At 40.7% G+C, this 23,800-nt stretch overlaps 1 protein-coding gene across 1 annotated transcript; it reads right to left on the bottom strand.

Moving 5' to 3' along the window:
- Positions 1–20,157, bottom strand: NTAQ1 (N-terminal glutamine amidase 1). Its single transcript, XM_089517913.1, has 6 exons — positions 19,915–20,157; positions 17,300–17,399; positions 16,416–16,466; positions 5,815–5,963; positions 2,242–2,366; positions 1–260 (listed from the first exon to the last, which is right to left on the bottom strand). The coding sequence occupies exons 1-6, from the start codon at positions 20,031–20,033 to the stop codon at positions 127–129; spliced, it is 678 nt and encodes a 225-aa protein (XP_089374039.1). The 5' UTR covers positions 20,034–20,157; the 3' UTR covers positions 1–126.
- Positions 20,158–23,800: the final 3,643 nt, after the last annotated feature.

Here is a 23,800-nt window from a genome sequence, read left to right as displayed (position 1 = left end):
TTCTTTTCATTACATACATTATTTTATTTCCCCAAATGCAACCAAGAATATTATTCCAACTTTAAAACATATTACTAAACAAAAGAATGGCAGATCTCAGCATCAAAATGAATGCTTCAGCTTCAATTATTCCCTACCTGGGATACTAAAATTAGTTCTTTGACTGCCAAATGCCTGCACAAAGTCAGGAAGTGAAAAGACAGATCCCCATCCAACATCTGGATTCATACTGATGAAGTTGTCCAGGTTCATCTTGAAGTCTTTAAAAAATGAAAAGCAAAAGAAAGACATTCAGGTTAATAATCCAGGACCCTTTCAGCAATCTAGTTGCTATCTTGTCCGATCATATGATTTTACTGATAAAATTGCTTCTGTCTGCTGAACTGGGGGGGGGGGGAGATGATTCCTCTCCCCCTTACTGCCACCCCCTCCTCCCTGATGCACCTTAAAAATCCACTCTGGAGGGCAGGGAAACTCCAACCAGATTTCTGGACAGCACAGAGAGCTACAGCGGGGAGAGTGAGGAGAGAAAAAAGCTGATCATGCTAGGGCCATCTGCTGGTACTGTGTAATGTTGGATCTGTGATGGTTTCTTTTTCGGAGGCTCATATAGAATCACAGAGTTGGAAGAGACCACAAGGGCCATCCAAATCCAACACCATTCTGACATGCAGGAAAACACAATCAAAGTACTCCTGAGATATAGCCATCCAGCTTCTGTTTAAAAACTTCCAAAGAAGGAGACTCCAGCACAGACCAAGGAAGTATATTCCATTGTCAAACAGCACTTATTGTTAAGAAATTCTTCCTAATGTTTAGGTGAAACCTCTTTTCCTGCAGTTTGAACCCACTGCTCTGTGTCCTAGTCTCTGGAGCAGGAAAAAAAAACATACTCCATCCTCAATATGACATCCCTTCAAATATTTGAACATGGCTATCATGTCAAATCTTAAGCTTCTCATCTCCAGACTAAAGATACCCAGCAACCTAAGCCACATTTCTTTGGGCATGATCTCCAGACGAGAGATAATGGCAAGAGATTCACACAGAACATAGTCAAATCAGCCTAACACATCTGAGGGCAAGAAAAGATGTGGAGACAACCAGCTGGGCTGATGAAAGGAAAAACAAATCAAAGAGGAGAATTGGGCTGAGAAAGCTGCAGGCATGCTCCCCACAGGCCCAGTGGTGGCAGCATGTAAACAGCTGGGGACCTAGATATTTGAGGGAAAACCTTGCCTGATACATAACTGACTGATCATTAAGATCTGATAGGTTACATCACTGAAGTTCACTCACCATGAGAAACATCAGGAGAAGACTGTCTTGATGGTAGTCTGCCAGTACTGGACTGTCCTCCCTTTGGAGGCCCAGCTGGCACCAACACTGCCCTCATTTTGGCATTAAATTATAACCCAGCTGTTCTATCAAACTGTCTGTTGGCTACTGAGACCATAGCTTTATTTCTAATCCCTCCACTTACGAGTTTGGTTTTCTTAAACTGATTTCAAATGTTTTAAATGTCTTGAACTACTTCAAGGTGCCTTTTATTGGTCCAACTACTAGTCCCAGCTGGAGCAGGCCTACTGAATAAGTGGGATTTAAGTTAAATGTTAATTTACTGTTCAGCAGATTGATTCAGTGGGCCTACTTCAGTTTGAATTTGCAATTGTGTTTAGGTAAGGGGTAGGAACTGTGTAGCATTCCAGCATTTTTTTTTCATTGGCTATGCTGCAGCAAGTTGAAGTTCAGTAACACTTGGAAAGCCACATAGTACTTACCCCTGTTTTAGGCCATTTATTGTACCTCACCTTGTGATCTGCTGATACAGGTCTGCCTACAAATAACTAAATAAGTATGATAAACACAAGTAATTTGGGTGCACACAAAGCAAAGTTAGGGCTAAATCCAACATTAGGAAAATGTAGAGTAGATACATTAAAACCAATACTTAACTTAGGTGTGCCCCATTCATTTCAGTGGGCCTACTCTAGGGAGAGCTAACAATGGGTTTAACCTTTAATAATTACAAATGGCAGCTAGATATGCCCCGATGTATAAAAAAACCCACAAAAACAAATGAAAAACAAACTATTCTACTCAATTCTAGCTGGGATTAATAATGGATTAAACTCATTCTTCAAAAAACATAATGTGAAATCTTTGAATCTGTCAAATAAATGTTGAACAGAAAGTGTGATGAGATCTCATTTGGGTGGGATGCTAAATACAACCACTTACCTGCGGTTTCAATGCACGGGTATATAGGTGGAGGCTTCAGCCAGTTACCACTGGCATCTTTCATATGGGATCGGTCAGAAGCGAACGTCCTCAGATACACATCAGCTCGAACCAATCTGACTTTTCTAAATAAGTCAAACACTTAAGTGATGGGAGTTGTATAGTCCATGGCAGAAACATCAGGAAGCAGTGGGATGACTCTGCTCCTAGTATTTTCAACTACATCTGAACCAAATATTAAATTGTTGTTTAGCATCGAACTCCTCATACGTAATTCACAATGAATCCACATTTTACAAATGCCATGGCTGCAAATGCCTAAAAGTTGCATTGAAACTAATAGTGCAACCCTGTGGATATCTGCTCAGAAAGAAGTCCTACTAGGTTTGCTGGGATTTATTCCCAGATGCTTGGGCAAAAGTCTGTATCCAATGGGAATTATGTTCAAATGAACATGAGTGGATTTACTTCTGATATTCATAGGATGGCACCAAAATTTAGTATTTCTGAAGCCAAAGCCACTTGAAGGTGTCTTTGTGGCACCTTCAAGTTTAATGCAGCATCATTTTTTGTGGGAAAGAACCCTCTTTGCCAGATGCATCTATGGCCTGCTACAGATAGGCACCCAAGTACATACTCCGTATGTACTAGGATTGCCTGGGGTTATCTCTTTTAGACGCCCGCAACCCTAGTACATACAGAGTACGTACAAAATGGCAGTGCCCTGTTCACACGAGTGCCACCATTTTGATGTAACGGACATCTAGCATTCGCACGTCATGGTGCCCAGGTGACATTGCGAGTGCGCCAATGGCACACTGCAGCGTCACTGGTGTGCTACAAAAAGAAGCCGCTTTTTGCGGCATCTTTTTCTTGCTGCCACCAAGCTGCGCGGTATATCGGCTGCAGCTTGCTGGCGGCACAAACGGCACCGCCAACAGACCGTCCCTTAAGGATGGTCTGTAGCGCGCCTATATTTCTTAAAATGCACATTCAATTTATCACAGCTCTTAAACCCCTTTATTATTTGCACTGCAGTAGACTAACAGAGCTATTATTTAGGATTTATACCTATAGAGCATTTCACATTGTTTCACTGTGCCTCTTTTGCATCCAGACATTGTAAAATCAATGATGAAGACATTAAATGTAAAGATGATAATGAATCTGCTTATCTGTATTTTATTGGAACCACTATGAATATTCCCTTGTGGACCTACCAATTTTTCAAGGTCCTTTTTGAAAGACTGAGACTAAGTCATTGGAGCTCTGCAACTCCTTCTAAGAGGAAGCGTATTTTGCTCATTTGCCTATTACATTCTGACAGCAAGCGAAGACTGTATTATTAAAGAAGGAAACTAGGGCCCTCTAAACTATAGTTTGCTGCTCTTGGCTTTGCTGCAGTTTTTGCTCATGCTCACTGAATCCTATTAGTCAGGAAAAAATACTTTTTGGACTATAACTCCCAGAATCCCCTATGCAACATGGTCACTGGCTATGCTAGCTGGATAGTTCTGAGTTTTTCCTAGCTCTGCAAAACAGCTAAATATTTTGAGCTCTGCTGCATTCAGATCAGCATGCCTTTGCTTAATAAATCAAGATACAAACAAAACTTTTTGTCTGAGCATGTAGTCCCCTCTTTTCTTTGCAACATGAATAAATGAGAAAGTCTCCAGCTAATCACAATTTTCCATCTCACCTGAACCCAGAAAGTAGGTTACTTTTTGAACAAGACAGGATATTAAACCATGGTTTGAAGTTAGTTTAATATCCTGCTAACTGTGACACTACTAACCATTTTCCAGGTTCAAATGAACCAGGAATAATTAATTAGAGGCTTTATAGTTTAACTCTGGCTTTTACAGATGGACTGTGAGCATAGAGAAAAGGCTTGTTCATATTTGCCTTTATTAAGTAGAATATTGAGACATGAGCCTGTGAACAGGGCCATTGTACTGACTTTGTATTTTAAAACTTTTTAAAATGATATAATCCTCCTTCAGCACACAAGGTATACTAGTAAATTAACTAATGTGTATTAATTTGCTCTGGAAGAATTGGGGGTTGTTTCAGATGCATAAATTGTTGTCCCATTAATATAAAGGTGAGGAATATTTGGTCTGCCAGATACTTTGGACTGCAATTTTTATTGGCTTCACCCAGGATCACTATTAGTAAGCAATTATATGAGTGGTACTTCAGCTCCTCAGAAGGGCAAAAACTGGATCTACCTTGGTTCTGTTCTTAACACTAACTGGATATGCTGCAGTGAATCCTGAGTTTAGCTTCCCAGGAAAGCTGTCTTCATAGTGGGGAAAATAAACTCATATCTGAACATGGGAATTTAATTTTTGGAGTTGCCATGCCCTCCAGCCACTAAGCAAGTTTACCATTTGCTACCTGTTATTTCTTCATTTATTGTACCAGTTGAAGTACATTTTCAGCTTTATTAGTATGTCTCTTTTCTGTTCTTTGCCTTTCAAGAGGCAAAGTTTCACTTACCCAACCATGTAAGTACTTGTGAGGGGAGGAACTGGACAAGCCTGGTTCAAGCCGGCCAATTACAGCTCAGAGAATACAGTGACTGGGAAGGGGGGAATATGTGGGGGGAAAGGATAAAAACCTGAAGCTTGTCTCCAAGAGAAGACAAATAGGAGAAAGATGACCTAGAGATAGGGAAAGGACTGCAGAGAGAAATGGGGGAAAGGTGGTACAGAGATAGGGAAAGGATGGCAGAAAGAGACAGGGAAAAGCTGTAGTAAAGATAGGACAATAACATCCAAAATCCACAAAGCAGTGATACCTTTATTGGCCAACCAAAATGCACAAAACACATGATGCATTTTGGTTGGGCAATAAAGGTATCACTTTTTTGTGAATTTTAAATGTTATTGTATTTCGCTGTATGCCCAACACGGCCACTCTGATATATTTTAAAGAAAGGACAGTCAGCCAGTTCGGGAAACTGAATAGGGTTTTGTGGAGCTGTGAATGATTAAATAGTTCCAGGGTTATCTAAATGTCTATTATCTAAATGTGTCTTAATAAACTATTTGTTGATTCTATTTTTTCAGCTGTGCCTGGCTGTTCCTATTAACTCCGATAGTCTGCCCATGCTTACCCCAGTGAACCCACAGAACAAAAAAATCAGCAGGTCCATATGGGGATTGCCTTGAGGCCCAAGAACCCATTCTAGAGATGGATCTTCAAGGAGCAAGAGGCAAGGTGAGTGACAGGAACATAACGGTTGGAACTGCACTGCCAGCCTAGAGGGGGAATCTGTCACATTACTGTTGTACACCGCTTTGATCTAATTTGGAAAAGCGGTATATAAATAAACATTATTATTATTATTATTATTATTATTATTATTTTATACAGCACTATCAGTATACATGGATTAGATTTTATATCTTTGATAAACTGGTGGGAGGGTTTCCTTGTTGCCAGAGCCCTTGATGCAATCTGATTATTTTTTTAACTGAGTTGACAGTGTGTGATTCACAACTCTTGTGCCAGACCCAATACAAGGATAGAATTATGCTACAGCAGAAGCTTTGCAGTCATCCTTACCTTCGATAACTAGGACTAATAATGCTGTCTGATTTAAAAGCCTCTTCAGTATAGGTGTCAAAGGGGCAGGGGAAAGGAAGCACAGTGTCTAGATCATAAATGAAGTTCTGGTCTCCACTTGCCACGTGAAGCAAAATAACATGGTAATCCTGGAAGTGAGAGACATTATGAAGTTTTTAGGTATTTGCATTTGTAACATTGCTATAATAATCAATGACCTAGCCATAGAATCATAGAATAACAGAGTTGGAAGAGACCACAAGGTCCATCCAATCCAACCCCCTGCCATGCAAGAAATCTAAATCAAAGCATCCCTGAAAGATGGCCATACAGTCTCTGTTTAAAGACCTCTAAGGAAGGAGACTCCACTACACTCCAAGGGAGTGTGTTCCACTGTTGAACATTCCTTACTGTCAGGAAGTTCCTCCTAATGTTGAGGTGGAATCTCTTTTCCTGTAGCTTGCATCCATTACTCCAAGTCCTACTCTCTGGAGCATCAGAAAACAAGCTTGCTCCCTCCTCAATGTGACATCCCTACAAGTATTTAAACAGGGCTATCATATCACCCCTTAACCTTCTCTTCTCCAAGCTAAACATCCCCAGCTCCCTAAATCGTTCCTCATAGGGCATGGTTTCCAGACCCTTCACCATTTTGGTCGCTCTCCTTTGGACACGGTCCAATTTCTCAATGTCCTTTTTAAATTGTGGCACCCAGAACTGGACACAATATTCCAGGTGGGGCCTGACCAGAGCAGAATAGAGTGGCACTATTACTTTCCTTGATCTAGACACTATACTTTTAAAGATGCAGCCTAAAATCGCATTGGCCTTGTTAACTGCTGCATCGCACTGTTGACTTATGTTCAATTTGTGGTCTACTTGGACTCCCAGATCCCTTTCACAAGTAGTCTTGTTGAGCCAGGTGTCACCCATCCTATATCTGTTCAGTTCATAGCCATATGTGTTTTATTTTATTTGTATTCTAATTTTGGTATTTTAAAACGGGTTGGACCTGATTTTTTAAATGTAGTAACAAATTTACCGTTAACAAATTACTCCCATACAAATTATGTCAACATGATTTAGGTGCAACTTTCTTTAAGACTGACTCCACCAGTGGGGTCCCACAGGGTTCTGTCCTGGGGCCAGTGTTAGTCAACATCTTTATCAATGGCTTGGATGACAGAATTGGGGGTATACTCATCAAATTTGCAGATGACTCCAAATTAGGAGGAATAGCTAATACTCCAGAGGACAGGATCAAAATTCAAAATGACCTGAATAGACTAGAAAGCTGGGCCACAGCTAACAAAATGAACTTCTACAGGGAGAAATGTAAGGTACTGCACTTAGTGCAAAAAAATGAAATGCACAGATATAGGATGGGCAACACCTGGCTGAATGAAGCTACATGTGAAAGGGATCTGGGAGTCCAAGTCGACCACAAGTTGAACATGAGTCAACAGTGTGATGCAGCAGCTGAAAAGGCCAATGCGATTTTAGGCTGCATCAATAAAAGTATAGTGTCTAGATCAAGAGAAGTAATAGTGCCAATATATTCTGTTTTGTTCAGGCCTCACCTGGAATATTGTGACCAGTTCTGGGCACCACAATTCAAAAAGGACATAGAGAATCTGGAGCGTGTCCAAAGGAGGGTAACTAAAATGGTGAAGGGTCTAGAAACTATGTCCTATGAGGAACAACTTAGGGAGCTGGGGATGTTTAGCTTGGAGAAAAGAAAGTTAAGAGGTGATATGATAGCCCTGTTTAAATATGTGAAGGGATGTCATATTGAGGAGGGAGCAAGCTTGTTTTCTGCTGCTCCAGAGACTAGGACCCAGAACAATGGATGTAACCTACAGCAAAAGAGATCCCACCTCAACATTAGGAGGAACTTCTTCACAGTAAGGGCTGTTCAATAGTGGAATAAACTTCCTCGGAGTGTAGTGGAGTCTCCTTCCTTGGAGGTCTTGAAATAGAGGCTGGATGTCCATCTGTCAGGGATTCTTTGATTTAGATTTCTTGCATGGCAGGGGGTTGGATTGGATGGCCCTTGTGGTCTCTTCCAACTCTACGATTCTATGATTCTATATAAGTAATTGGTATTTCTAGAACAATTTTTATACATATGAGGAAGAAAGCTAAATATATATAGCTCAGGCTGAGCTGGCTGGGTTTGTTCTTTACAGCACAGATGAGGAATCTCTGACCCTTCAGATGTTTAGGATTATAGACCCAGTATTCACTTTACTATTGCTTATGCTGAATAGAGTTTCTGAAGGTGAGGTCCAAGCATCCAGACTGCCAAAAGTTCTCCTCCCCTAGTATATAGGTTCATAATAGGAATTTGTACATGGGTCACAGATATCAGTGATTCCCCTCCTGCTTCCGCCTGAGGTGAATGAGATCTCTCAGAAATCATCTATTTTAGCTGCCACTACTAGTGGATTGAATCCCATTGGCACAGAAACACAATGGGGCATTGCCGGGGTTCCACTTGCACCATCTGTCTCTGACTCTGCAGAGACTTACTCCCTTCTCACCCCATGGGAAAACTGTGAAACAAGCAAAAGGTTTGTGAAAAGAGTGTAGAAGAGGAGAAGTACTTTTAAAGGAAGACTTTACACTAAGCAAAAAATCTACATTAGCAGAAGGTATCTCTCTTCATTATGGGAGCACTTTTCCCCTCTCAGCCACACTTTGAAAAGTTACAAATTCAGACTTCCGGTCCAAGATGGCGAGGTGAATAGCTGCAAGCCATAGCTGCGCGTGGCAAGCAGTGCCTTCCGAGGTGGTTTTGGCAAAATTAAAGCCAGAGAATTCTCCCTGAGAAGGGGGCTTCGGATGGGCTCACGGGGTTTTTCTCCAGAGCTCTGATCAGCACCCTGGAAGGGCAGCTTTTACTGCCCTTTGAGAGGCAACGATCAGAGGAACGGATAAGGACGCGAGCAACCCGCAGTCTCGGAAAGGGAGCCCAAGACCGGCTCTAATCTCGCCGTACCGGTAGTTTTTTTATGATTAGAAGACAAACCTCCAAAAGGAGAAAAGAAGAGCTGATATTTTGTTACAACCTCGGCAAAAATAGCAACACCGAATGCAAGGGAAAACGGAGGTGAAACAAACTAAATTTGAGGAAGCCCTATATGTTTAAAACCTAACGGAGGGAGAAAAGAGCTGGAGAGAGAAAGGCGGAGAGGTGAAGGAGGGAGAAGGAAGAAGGTGTTGGAGAAAGCCGGGGCAAAGAGGAGAAAAAATAATAATAACAAAGTCCTGAGAGGTGGTTAAGCAGACGGAGAGCGGCGGACTTGGTGGTGAAGCGGACGGGGAAGCGGAGGACTGGGAGGAGAAGCGGACGGAGAGGTGGTAGACCCGGAGGAGAGGTGGAGGGGAAAGTGGAGGATCGGGAGGAGAAGCGGACAGAGAGGCGGCGGACCTGGAGGAGAAACAGACGGGGAAGCGGAGGATCGGGAGGAGCAGCGGATAGAGAGGCGGCGGACCTGGAGGAGAAGCAGACGGGAAAGCGGAGGACTTGGAGGAGAAGCGGACAGAGAGACCGCGGACCTGGAGGAGAAGTAGACGCGGAAGCGGATGACCGAGAGGAGAGGCGGTTAGAGAGGCGGCGGGCCTGGAGGAGAAGCGGCAAAATCGGAGGAGAGGAGTCTTGGAGGAGAAGCAGACGGGAAAGAGGGAACCGCGATAAGGACTGATTTGTTAAAAGAAGGGAAACCAAAGTGAGGAGAAGTTTATCTTCTTCTTGTGGGTTATAGATTAGTAGTGAAGAGTGGAAGGTGGAAAGTTAAAGGATTGATAAAGGAAAATACAGGCCGAAAGGGAGTTTTTCTTTGTTTCCCTCTCTAGCTCCCCCTTCTTATTAATAATAAGCTGAAGGCTACTGGACTATCGGATTTAAAGTAAAGGAGATAAAAGACTATAAAGAGAAATACCTGTTGGGGGGGAGAGAGGCTTTGGCGTTTTCAAGGTCGCGCTCCACGTGGAATTCCGGAAAAGGAGAGGGGGAGAAGTGAACAAACAGAAGGAAGTGAGTTCCCTGCTTAACAAAGAGAATTGGCCAGTAAAGAGGGAAGTGCAGTAGATAATAAGTTACCCTTTTGCGCCACCTGCTGGAAATAGTGTAAATTGCATAACCTAGTGAAGTGTATGGTTAAGCCTGTGTTAAAAGCAATTTTGAGGGGGTCTTTTGTAGAAGGTTGGCTTGAAGCGAAATTAGAACAATTTAATAATAGTATAATGGAAAAAATAGGGGTTAGAACAAGAGAAATGGAAAGAAAGTATCACCAACAGGAACTTAAACAGATACAAATACAGGGGCGGAGAACTTCATTGGAGCCGAAAAGTGTAGAAAGTAAAATTTTGGAGGCAATGCAACAAATGGAAAAAAATATAAGACAAGAAATAAAAGATTCGAGGGAAGAATTAAGGAGGGACCTTAAAGCCGACATTGATGATTTGAAAGACACCTTAAAAGGAGTGACAAGAGATATGAAGCTTCTGGAAAATAAAGTAAAACAGCTAGAAACCAAAACGGGAAAGATTGACAATGTAACCAGAACCCTTACACAAACAGTAGAGCAGGAAAGGAACTTTGTTAGAATGAAAGAAATTAAAGATAGACGGAAATGCATCAAGATAAGAGGGGTGAAGGAGAGACAAAATGAAAATTTATATGAAGAGATTGTACCAGCTTTAGCCAAATTAATAGATTGTTCTAAAGAATATCTGGATATGGACGTGGACAAGATGTTCCGCGTCAGCTCAGTAGCCGCCAGAACCAGAAATGTACCGCGTGACATAGTGGCTTACTTCACTAGGGAGAGGATTAGAGACCAAATAATTCAAGCCAGTTACGAAAAGAAATTAATAATTGATGGGGCAGAAATCATGTTGTTTAAAGATGTCCCAGGAGAGGTGCTGCGTAGAAGAAAGGAATATACTGCACTTGCAAGGATGCTACAAAAGAAAAATATCCGCTACCGCTGGGAACCAATAGAAGGACTTTCCTTTACTTGGAAACAAAAACAAGTAAAAATCGATACGATTGAAAAAGCAAGATCTTTTTTCCATAGATGGTTCAGAGAAGAAGAAAGAGGAAAAGATGATGAGGGAGAAAGCTCTCAGAATAAAGACACAAAAAAGCAAGAAGAAGAAGAAAGAAGAGGCAAGCGAAGAGAGGAAGCTGAAGCAAGACAGAATCCAGAAGATGAGAAGGAGAAACAGAATGAAAGGGAAGGAGATACAAGGGAGGAAGCTCTGTTTGGAGCAGTGGGAGGTCTTCTTCTAGAAGAGGAAAACATTGAAGATCTGATAGGGGAAGTAGAAGGAAGATTACGGGAAGAAAAGGAAACTGAAGAGACGAGTCAAAGAGAAGGGGAGGAAGTAGAGGAAGAGAGAAGAAGCGGAGCCACACTTTTATAAAGAGAAATAAAGTTTGGGGAGAAAATATAACGTATAATGAAACTACTTTCCTGGAACGTAAAAGGAATGAACTCCCCTTATAAAAGAAAGAAGGTCTTCCACACACTAGAAAAAGGGAAATACGATATCTCTTGTATCCAAGAGACAAGAATTAGGAAAAAGGAAGAAAAATATTTGAGAAACCCCAAATTAGGACAATCTTTCATTGCAGCAGGAAGTAGGAAAAATAATGGAGTAGCCATTTTTGTTAAAAAAGAAATTAAAGCTAAAGAAATCTGGAGTGATGAAGAAGGGCGATTTATAATAATTGAGATACAGTGGGAGGGGAAGCAAATCTTAATTGTGGGGATTTACGGACCAATTGGAAACAAATCTAAGTTTTTTAAAAGTGTGACAAAGAAGCTAAATAATCTAAAATATGATCAACATATACTCATGGGAGACTGGAATGGGGTGGTGGATCCCTTATTGGACAGAATATCTCATAAGAAAATCGATGTCAAACAAGGGAAACTCCCTCAGAGTGTATTTGACTTGCTGGAAACCCTGACGCTAATTGATCCCTGGAGGAAATTACACGGTACAAGTAAAGAATTTACTTTTTACTCCCACCCTCATAACTCTGCCTCCAGAATTGACTACTTTTTTATTTCCAAAGAATTATGGACGAATGTCAAAAAAGCTGAAATCAAAATAAATAAAATCTCTGACCACAACCCAATTTATTTAGAACTGGATCTTGTAAGAAGGGAATTCTCTTGGAGGATGAATGAATATCTAATCAAAGACGAAAAAATTATGCAACAAATGAAAGAACAGCTTAAGTTTTTCTTTAAGGAAAACATAACAGAAGATGTGAGTTTAAACGTTGTATGGGATGCCTCAAAAGCAGTGGTTAGGGGTTTCTTACTGAAAAAAAGTAGTGAAAGAAAGAAAAAACAAACCAACTTAATTAAGGAGATATCTGAGAAAATTCAAAAGAAAGAGTTGGCCAGGATTAAAGAACCGCAAAAGGGGAAAATTCAAAAAGAAATACTTCTCTTAAAGAAACAATTAGATCAGATAACTACAGATGAAGTAGTTAAAAAATTAAAATACACGAAACAGAAATATTTTGAGTTTGGGAATAAAGCTGGGAAACTTCTAGCATATAAAGTTAAGAAGATGAGAGAGGGGGAAACAATTATGGAATTACATGATGAGTCTGGTGCGCACACAGAACAAGCTAAACTTAAGCAAATTGTTCAAAATTTCTATAAGGGTTTATATCAAGGGAAGAAGGGGAGTGAGGAACAGAGGGAAAAAATGGGAAAATTTTGGAATAAAACCAACTGGATTAAAATAGGAAACGAGGACAAGGATATACTCAATAGAGAAATTACCAAACAAGAAATAAGAGAGGCAATTAAAAGAGGAAAAAATGGAAAATCACCCGGTCCAGATGGATTCATAATGTTATATTATAAATTATTTGTGGAAGAAATTATCGACCCCCTACACAAATTGTTAAACGAAATTAAAGATAAAGGGATACCGAACTCTTGGAAAGAAGCAGACATTGTATTGATACCCAAAGAAAACAAAAATTTGGCCGATCCCCAAAACTATCGACCTATCTCACTTTTAAATGTAGACTATAAGATATTTGCTAGCATTTTAGCGGAAAGACTAAAAACAGTTCTAAAAAACTGGATTAATGAAGATCAGAACGGTTTCCTCCCAGGTAGGCATGCCAAACACAATATTAGGAAAGTAATTGACATTATTGAGCGTTATGATAAAAATCCGGGCGTAGACTTGGCACTGTTGTTCCTGGATGCAGAAAAAGCTTTTGATAACGTAAATTGGCAATATATGATTGAATTGATGTACAAATTAGATTTAGGCAACAATTGGATCAATTGGATAGAGAAAATTTATACAGAACAGAAGGCAAAAGTCATAGTTAATGGAGGTAAAACGGAATATTTCAAAATAGAAAAAGGAACCAGGCAGGGTTGTCCCCTATCACCACTATTGTTTGTAATGTGCATTGAAATTTTGTGTAATCTTATAAGAGAAGAAAAAGAAATACATGGAGTTCGAGTTAAAGGTAAAGAATTTAAGATAATGGCGTATGCAGACGATTTGGTGATAGTAGTGGAAGACCCTTTGCACAGTGCGGAAAAAATATTACAAATTATAGAGGAATTTGGAGAATGTGCCGGCTTCAGGATCAACAGGGCCAAGTCTGCGCTAATTACCTGCAATATGAGGAAGGGAAATCAAATACAACTACAAGAAAAATTGGGAATACAAATACAAAAAAAAGTTAAATATTTAGGAATTTACATTACTAAGAAAAACAGCGACTTATTTGACAATAATTATAAAAAAATTTGGCAAGAAATCAAAAAGGAATTGGAAAAATGGTCCTTATTGCAAATATCTTTATTAGGTAAGATCGCTGTTATTAAAATGAGTGTACTCCCGAAAATTTTATTTCTTTTTCAGAATTTGCCAATTGTAACTAACGATAAAATTTTTAGTAATTGGAAAAAGGATATAACTAAATTTATTTGGGCGGGTAAAAAGCCAAGAATCAATTGGAAGTCATTAACAGATGTTAAAGAGAGAGGAGGATTTGGCCTCCCAGACTTTAAATTATATTATCACGCTTCTAATTTGGACTGGCTTATCGATTGGATAACTTTGGAAAAAGAAAGCTTACTAAATCTAGAAGGTTTCAATAAGGTCTTTGGTTGGCATGCTTACCTGTGGTACAATAAATTAGAATGTAATAAATTATTTGAAGATCATATCGTGAGAAGGTCACTTTTTAGAATCTGGAAAATCTATAAAGGAAAAATGTATAGAATGATCCCAGATTGGGTGTCACCTCAGGAGGCCTTTTTGAGAAATACAAGATCAGAGGGTAAAGGATGGATTAGATATAAGGAAATTTTAAAGTCAGAGGAAAATGAAAAGACTATGAAATCTAAAGAAGAATTAGAAAGAGAAGGGATTAAATTGCAGTGGTTCCCCTATCGCCAACTTTGGGCTAGATTCAAGACAGACAGCAGACAATCTCAGATAGGACCAGATGAAACGGAATTAGGAGAGATCATTAAAAATAAAGATAAGAAAGGGAGAATATCCAAACTCTACAAAATGTGCCTGAAACTGGAACTTGAAACTAATCAAATTAAGCATTGTATGATAAAATGGGCAGGAGATATAGGGCACCCGATCAATTTAGAACAATGGGAAAAAGCTTGGAGTAAAGATATTAAATTCTCAGCCTGTGCAGACATAAGAGAGAACTTGATGAAAATGATACATCGTTGGTATCTAACCCCCTCGAGAATGAGCAAAATATATAAAAATAAAAAAGCAGATTGTTGGAAATGTAGGGCGGGAAGGTCGGGTAATTTCTTCCACATGTGGTGGCTTTGCCCCAAAATAAAAAAATTCTGGAATTTGGTAAGGAAGACTATCCAAAACATCTACAAAATTAAAATCAATCTGGAACCCGAGCTTTTCCTGCTAAATATGGCTGCTAACCAAGATCTCAGGAAACACCTCAAACAAATTTTATATCTGATTACTACTGCCAGGATGTCGATAGCGCAATGTTGGCGGTCAGAAGAAGTTCCGACAATTGATAGCTGGTTACAAAAATCCCTCAACATCATAGAAATGGATAAAATAACAATGGAATTAAAGGAAGAAGTCCAAGAAGCAAAACAAACCTGGGACTCCTTTTTGGATTATTGTAAAAGTAGATGGCACCTCTCAAAGGAATAAAGAATCCCCTATAGAGTTGGTAAGGAGGATGGTCGTAAAGACTCTTTTTCTGCCTTTATCTATTATAGTTTAGTTCATTTCTTTTATTTATACATATATTTATAAAAAATCATGAGATGTTCTAGTTACAAAACAGGGGCTTTCAAAACACGACATAAAAATTTGTGGATACGCGGGTTGGCTGCAATGTGAATACACTTATTAATAGAGGTTCGTAAAGAAGTAGAGCTATAAAAATGGATATATATCAGTCAATAAGTGAAATCTGAGGAACTTGGGTGGGGGTGGGGGGTATTTCGAAAGGTGTTATAAGTGGGGTCAAGAAGAATGATGTAAAGATGTGTTGTGGTTTTCATTGTTTGTATGTTTATATGTGCTTTACTTGTTTTTGTTTTCTTTTTTTGTCTTTTCTCATATTTGTTGTGTGGTTTTTCAATAAAAAATTTAAAAAATTTAAAAAAAAAAAAAAAAAGAAAAGTTACAAATTCAGCTAAGGTCAAATAAAAATAAGCCCTGATGTAATTAGCTAAATATTCCCTATCTACTCAGTTCATTGGAGATTCTGGGATAGGATGTTCCTGCAGCAACCAGCTGCAGGTATAGGCCATATGCTCTAGGGGCTGCCCATCTAGGTGCAGGAAGCACCTTCGTTCTCCCCACATTTCATGTTCCCCCTTGAAGTTTTATAACTTTCCATGGGAAGTCTGGAAACCTCTACCAGGATGGCCACCTAAATGGTCTGATTACTCTCATGACCTGTGAATCCTTGTGATGTTGACCCCCAATAAACACAACTGTAACACTATCTCCTTATTAACCTTTTATTACATGGAGGGTGTCTATTCCCCCAGCTGTGTTGCATAGATAATGGGAAGAGCCTGTCATCCCAACAAATTTATCTCTCTTTTGTAACAGCCACTTCTTGTACATTTCAAGTGGACTTTTTAAGCCAGAATGAGCCTACTGTGGAACTTATAGGGCTGCACCAATCCTTTGTAGCCATTATTTTGCATGATTAGAAGGGATGGTACATCTCTCACAGTCTTTTTTTGGATATTACTTTTGCTGCCTAGGCAGGAGAGGACCCTGAAACAGGATTATTTAGTGATTTCCAGACAATATAAGTAAGCTTGGTGTTGAAAAACAGGGTCATTTTACTGAAAAATGGAGGGAGGGAGGTTTGCAGAATTGCTGGGATTTTCAAGACCTAACTGGAAACCACCACCACCATCTCCTGAAGGGTCTGTAGCCTGCAGGCTGCACAATTACCAACCAGATTTAGGCAATAGATATATTAGTAATGGATACGTACAAATAAAAACTACAGGAACAGTGAAAGGAGTAATATTAAATATAAGAAAAGAAAATGGGGATTTCCTCACCCAAATCACAGGTTGTTCTCCACATCCAGCTTGTTGCTTCCAAAGTGGCACCTGTGAGTTATAAGGAATGAGTGACTACATTTAAAGATAAATCAGTATGCAAGCATTTGGATGACTATAGACTAGGTTACCCACTCACTCCTACAATTATGTGACAAAACTAAGCCTTTTCAAAGGAACTGATGCTGAGACTCAAAGGAGAATTTGAAAGTCCGACATACATTTGGTCTTGTATGGCTCTTTAGAACCTGAGCACAGCATTTCCCATGGGACCTAATTAAACTACCCAAGCAAGCAAAATTAATTATGGATCTAGATTGTGACTTTTGTTTGTTCATTATTACTTTCTTCCAATGATCTCAAGGCAACATATATGACTTTATCTATGCTTACAACAACCTACTGAGGGAGGACAGACTGAGAATGAGTGGTTGAACCAAGGCAAAGCACTCAGTTTCATGGCTCATTAAGGACTTGAATTTGGTCTCCCAAGTCCCAGTCCACCACTCCAATCACTACACTATACTGGTTTTCCATATATTAACCGTTTTTGTATATTTAAGTACCCTGCTTCTTCAACAGGAACATGTTACACAGATATTTAACCCATAGAACTTCCCTTGGCACAGTGATAAAGTGATGGAAAAAGTTTCGCTAGCTTAAGGCTTGTGATCTTACACCCAGTTATCTGGGAGTAAGCCACAGATAGTCAAGGAATAGTGGCCATGATGGTTTGAAAATTCTAGGAACCATAGTACAAAAAAGCAAAATTTCCAAGTAACATTTCCAGGCTCAGTATCGCTTATATACCAAGACCCAGATGTTGATTTTGAGACTGCAAATTTCACATTGCATTTTAGATTCAGTTTTGTATTACAACTCACCATCCTTCTATCATTGGAGATGAAAACAGCATAAAATTCTTCTAAAGGGTACTGATTCTGCCTCTGGATATATTCGCAAAGTTTCCAAACATTTTCCTCACTGTAAAACAAAACAATTCAAAAAATCACATACACATTTTTTTTCCTGGTAATAACAGTATGTTCACTGATATTAATTTGGAGGACTTAAAAGCCACGCAAGGGTTATTTCAGGGGTAGGCAACCTGCGGCCCGCGGGCCGAATGCGGCCCGGTGAGGCCTTGGGACCGGCCCCAGCCTGGTCCTGCCGCCAATTGCCGCCGGGGCCTTTGGCGTCTCGCGCAAGGGGCCTGGTGAGGCAATTGTCTATAGAAGCCTCAGAAACATGCATTTATCTTAACATTTTTTAAAAAATCAGCAAATTTTTTTGCGTGTCCTCCATTTTTTATTTAAAAAGTGCCCTCCATTTGAAAATTTTGTCCTACATTTGTCCCGGTTTATTTATTTATTTAATTTTTTAAAAATTATTTAATTATTTATTTTTTGGCTTCGGCCACCCAGTTGTCTGAGGGACAGCAACCCGGCCCCCGGCTCAAAAGAGTTGCCTACCCCTGGGTTATTTCTTAATTCCATTTCCATCTTTAACAGTTTGGTCCAATCTCATTTTAAAAGATCTGTGGGTATGTATGTGCACATGCACATACTTGTATGTGCTAAAACAAAGGTTTAATTTTAAGATTTATACCTGCCATGTACACTGCTGATAACAAGTACAATGGGGGGGGGGGAACAGTGCGATGGATCCAAATTTAATCATGCTTTGAGGAAACCCACTGAAATCAATGGGACAAATTCAATTATGCCTAATTTTAAATTCCACTGATTTCAGCCCATCTACTCTGAGCATGACTAAACCCATACCCAATCCATTATCCCCATAACAATCTCCTCATGAGTTAAAATGATCAAGTTCTTTTCAAGAGATTAAAATATGCCTGAGCATAAGGGGAAAATGAAAGTAAATGGAGACTTCTGAAGGAGTTGCAGTGTTCAAAACCATTCTCAGGAATGCTTCTTACTTTTAAGAGTGTACAGAAGTACCACCTTGCCAAGTTTGGTGTCCCACCTGCGTTGTCTGCATGGGAATTGGAATTTGTTCCCAGTAGGCATACTTCAGATCACACTCCTTAAGAGACTGTCTAGCTCTAAGGCTACTCCACACAGATTTTAACTCCTTAGGCCTAGATTGTCCTGGAAGGCAATGGCAAACCTCCTCTAATGACAAATCAGAGTCACCATAAGTCAGGAATGACCTGAAGGCACACATCAACAACAACAATAGCTTGTGAATCACTCTTTAATCTGTGAGTTATGCAAAAATGGTTCTGTAAAACTCTCTCGAGCATTGAAATGCATCTCCAATGCTCTCCCACTGTGCAAATGTATACACAAATAGTCTATGAGAGAATTATGTATTGATGCAAAATTAGATAAAGGTGATAGGTGGGCCTATTTAGTTAATTCTTCCGAATGCATCTGAGGAAGTAGACTGAGGTCTATGAAAGTTCATGCTGCCAACTTTTCTTTCAGCCAGTCTCAAAGGTGCTACAAGATGTAATAATGATAAGTGAATTTATTCTATGTCTTTTTTGAAAGTAGATTGATTTGTCAACAGTAGACCTGACAAAGTAAAGATCTCCCGGCTCTCCCCTTCAGTAAAGTAACTCAGTATTTTTGTTTACAAGATAATGTAATAATCTAAAATAATAACTCCTTACCATCTGAACTATGACCAGAAACAGCAACATGCAGGCCTATGACTAACATCTTCATTTTCTTCTCCTGTTTAACACCTTGCCTGATGAAGAAGCCAGTGTGACTTTGAAAGCTTGCAACATGTAACTGTGCATTTTGATTGGCCCAATAAAGGTATCAGTTTGGATCTTATTGGATTTGCTATATGACCCACACAGCTATCCCTGGATGTTGTTGGGATTTCAAGATACCACATTTTAGTCATCACAGGGGAATCCTATGGAATGAGCCAGTGCACTGGGATCTTGCCATCTGAAGTGTGTGCCTCCAACAAAGGTAAAGCAATTTCCCCCTAATATTGGGAGTGATTGGCATGCTTTACCTCTAGACTACCTAAAGTTTTCCTGATGCAAAACATGAAGACCTGTTGGGAAATCCAGTGTCCTCTATCTACATAGGAGCTTGTGGCTTCACAAAGGAAGGAGACGTGCTGAATTCAAAGGAAACATCTTCTTTGAATTGCAAATGGACACTACATTTCCTTGACTTCCTTGAAAATCTACCAGTGACCACATTGCCCAAAAAAAGGGGGGCGGGGTGCCAGCCTGCAAGAGATAGCGCTCCCTACCACTTGAACTAAGACCAGGAGCAGCAAAATGCAGGCCTATGACTAACACCTTCAATATTTTCCTTCTGTTTGCCTGATGAAGAAGCCAGTTGCTTGCAACATGTAATTGTGTATTTTGCTTGGCCCAATAAAAGTATCATGGTTTGGATGTTATAGGATTTGCTATATGGCCAACAGGGCTACCCTATCCCTAAATATAATCATCATCATCCTCAGCAGCAGCAGGAGTCACAGTGCCAGAAGGCTTTCTTACCAGTAGCAGCTGGTATAGCTGCAGCCAGAGGGAAGAGGCAGAGCTGGCTGGTAGGCAGCCAAGGGAGATGCTGAGGCCCCAGCCAAGGCCCTCCCCAGCCCTAGAGCCTGCTGCTCCATTGGGGACCCCACACTCCTGGCAATGGGGAAGCCTTCTGGGGCTCATTTCCCAGGGAAAGAAAGCAGCCCTGAAGGAGCAGGAGACTCAGCAGCTGCAGGAACAGAGGAGCGGACCAGAGAGAGGACAGGGGTGCGCAGAGAACACCTTCCCCGGGAAACATGGCTGCAGACAGGAAGGTTCCGGGGGGACTCCAGCTCCCAGAATCCCAGGCTATTGGCCAACATGGCTGAGGCTTCTGGGAGCTGAAGTCCAAAACCTCTTAAAGGGCACCGTTTGGGGAACCGCTGTAATAGCAAGGAATGGCAAATAGCATGAAAGCATTTCTTAAGACAATAGGATTCATTAAGTCCAAAACACCTAGAGGGCCAAAGTTGGGAACCTGCAGGAGTGGTTCCCCGAACTGTGCCCTTTAAGAGGTTTTGGACTTCAGCTCCCAGAAGCCTCAGCCATGTTGGCCAACAGTCTGGGATTCTGGGAGCTGAAGTCCAAAATCCCCTTTAAAAGAGCCATCCAGTCCAACCTCCATCACCATTTCAGTCGCCCTCTCCTGGACATGCTCCAGCTTGTCCACATCCTTTTGGTTTTCCAGAAGCCTCGGCCATCTCAGTCAATACTCTGGTGTCCAAAACACACTGCAGAAAGAATCCAATTTAAGACCGCTTTAACTGCCCTGGCTCAATGCTAGGGAATTCTGGGAACTGTAGTTCTGTGAGACACTTAGCCTTCACTGTCAGAAAGCTCTGGTGCCACAATAAACTACAATTCCTGGGATTCACTGAGCCAGGGCAGTTAAACTGGATTATTTCTGCAGTGTGTTTTGGACCTGGGATCTCAAGTCCAAATTGCCTGGCTGGAAGGCCAGAGTCTGGGAATCACTGAAGTCCCAGAGGCTGCCAAGTTTGGTCTGCCACGCTTTTTTGGACTTCATTTGCCAGAAGCCCTAGCAGTCTTGGCCAACAGGCAGAAATTCTGGGAGATAAAGTCCAAAACATCTGGAGTACTAAGGTTTGGGAACCACTGAGAGAGAGGTTGAAGAAGGGCTTTCAGTGTTGTTGTTGCTTTGGTGCCTTCAAGTTGTTTCAGAGTTATGGAGAACCTAAGGCGAACCTATCGGGGTGTTTTCCTGCCAAGAGTTGTTCAGAGGAGGTTTGCCCTTGCCTTCCCCTGAGGCTGAGAGTGTGTAATTTGCCCAACGAAACTCAGTGAGTTTCATGGCTGAGATGGGAATTCAAACCCTGGTCTCCACACTGTGACACTGATGCCACACTGTCTCTCAGTCTGCATCTGAGATGTCACTGCCATCTCTGAGCATACTTGCTCAGAGAAACAGACCTGCCCAGGAAAGATACTTTTTTTCTTCTTTTACTGAAATTCCCCAAATCCCCCCCCCCCCCATCAGTGTGGTCACTTCTTTGACTCAGATTTCTAAGTAGAAGAATTTTAAGTTCAAAGATGTAGACCGCATAGTCGCCCTATCCTCAACCGCCCTGCTCAGCTCTTGCAAATTCATGGGCCTGGCTTCTCTGATTGAATCAATCCATCTGGAATGCTTTCTTCCTCTTTTCCTATTGCCTTCCACTTTACCAAGCATTGTCTCCTTTTCTAGTGAGTGATCCCATGTCATGATATGGCCAAAATACAATAACCTCAGTTTAGTCATCTTTGCTTCTAGGGTCAATTCAGGCCTGATTTGCTCTAGGACTCATCCATTGGTCTTTTAGGAGTCCAAGGTATTCTGCAAGTCTTGGAATTCCATAGGTTGGAGCCATGAAAGTTAAAGTAGTGTCAAATTACTTTAACTCTACTGTGTGGCAGTCCCTTGCAGCATAAAAAGGAGGAAGGGAAAGGGAGATGGGAATAAAGAATTTAAAAAAGGAATGTAGTGGCATAGAGACATAAGAGTTAGAAGAGACCTCAAAAGCCATCCAGTCCACCCTCCCCCTGCCATGCAGGAATTCACAAGAGATGACCATCCAGCCTCTGTTTAAGGCTAACTAGTTTTTTTATTTTAACATGTGCTTTAGTGAGATATATAGATTCATATCTTCAGGTGCAGTATAGAGTGATATTAAAGACGCAGGTTATAACACCTCATCCAACCCTTGGAAAATTTAGGGCATAGGGCATGATTTCCATCTTTCTGGATTCTATTACATCCTTTTCCACTCCCACAATTGTATAGATATGTATTATTTCAAGGATTCACCAAGATGTAAATGCAAATGTTCCCTTTATGAATTGCAGCATTTTCTTCTATGGTTCCTGTTTCTACATCTTTAAAAGTTTAACAGCAACCTGAAAGAAGGAAGTTGACACTAAACAAGGAAAAGGTGGCAAGACACAACCTTCCAGTCTTGTGTCTGCTCCCTGTTGCACTTTGGGGTTTGTAGTTCAGTGAGGCCTAAGAGCTCTCTGGCTGAATGGCCTAAATGTCCATTTCTAAACTGCAAATCCCAGAACACAACAGGAGCCAGCCAGAGCTGTTAAAGTGGAATAGCAACGCTTTAAGAATGTAGTGCGATAATAATCTCCTTGGACACGACTCATTAGAAAACACTGTCATGCTAGCAAAGAGAGGAGGATCACACACTAGATCAGCGGTCCCCGAACTGTGCTCTTTAAGAGATTTTGGACTCAGCCTTGTTGGCCAATAGTTTGGGATTCTGGGAGCTGAAGTCCAAGGGCATAGTTTGGGTATGAATCTGCAAGAACTAAGGAAAGTAGTATAGGACAGGGAGTCTTGGAAATGTCTCATCCACAGGGCAGCCATGAGTCAAGATCAACTCAAGGGTGGTTAACAACAACAACAACAAAGCAATAGTGCTAGGAAAGGTGGAGGGAAGTAGAAAGAGAGGAAGGCCGCATGTTGGATGGATGGACTCAGTGAAGGAGGTCATGGTATGAGTTTACAGGCACTGAGCAGGGCAGTGGAGGATAGGGAGTCTTGAAGATGTCTCATCTACAGGGTTGCTATGGGTCAAAATTAATCCAAGGGCGGTTAACAACAAAACCAAAGCAGAGCAGTGGAGGATAGGGTTTCTTGGAGGGTCGCCATGAGTCAGGGGTCGACTTGAGGGCAGTTAACAACAAATGAAGACCTATCATGGAGTTTTCTTGGCATGAAGAGGAGGTTTTCCATTGCCTTCCCCTGAGGCTGGGAGAGTGTGACTTGCCCTAGGTCACCCAGAGGGTTTCATGGCCAAGCAGGGAACTGAACCCTGGTCACCAGAGTCCTAGATCCAAAACACACTGCAGAAATAATTAATCAGTGATACCTTTGAAACTGAGTTAAAGACAACACTATACAGGGAAGCATTCCCAGACGTTACCCAATGTTATTTTAATTTGTTGTCTGCGATATTTTATTGTTTGAATGGTAAGGTGTATTCATATGTATTATGTTTAATTATTTTTGTAGAATGTACGCCATAGGCAGGTTTATTTTATCTGTTTTAATTGATCATGTGAACAGCAATGTGTAAATTTATAGTGCTTTATAAACAAAGCTTAATAATAATAATAATAAGTGTATTGTGCATTTCATTTGGCCAATAAAGGTATCACTGGTGGATTTTCGTTTGGGTTTGTTAAATGGTCAAAATAGCTACCTCTGAATGTTTGCAGAAATTTGAGATTGCTTTAACTGCCCTGGCTCAGTGCTGGGGAATTCTGGGAGCTGTAGTTTTGTCAGACATTTATTTTGTTGTGGTTTTAATGTTTGTAATTTTATATTGTTTTTAGCTGATTTTTTTTAAAAATTGCAATA

This window comes from Sceloporus occidentalis, unplaced genomic scaffold, assembly GCF_023333645.1.
Source record: "Sceloporus occidentalis isolate IW3139 unplaced genomic scaffold, rSceOcc1.0.p SCAF_3, whole genome shotgun sequence".
Taxonomy (NCBI): domain Eukaryota; kingdom Metazoa; phylum Chordata; class Lepidosauria; order Squamata; family Phrynosomatidae; genus Sceloporus; species Sceloporus occidentalis.
The sequence above is the reverse complement of the archived record's forward strand: the minus strand, read 5'-3'. Positions and strand labels throughout refer to the sequence as shown.

Excerpts from the sequence above, each read along its gene's own strand:
- NTAQ1 (XM_089517913.1), bottom strand. The coding sequence starts at position 20,033 with ATGGAGCAGCAGGCTCTAGGGCTGGGGAGGGCCTTGGCTGGGGCCTCA. Across the intron at positions 16,467-17,299 it reads TCTCCAATGATAGAAGGATG|GTGCCACTTTGGAAGCAACA; the intron begins GTGAGTTGTAAT and ends TATAACTCACAG. Across the intron at positions 261-2,241 it reads CCCGTGCATTGAAACCGCAG|ACTTCAAGATGAACCTGGAC; the intron begins GTAAGTGGTTGT and ends CATTTTTTAAAG.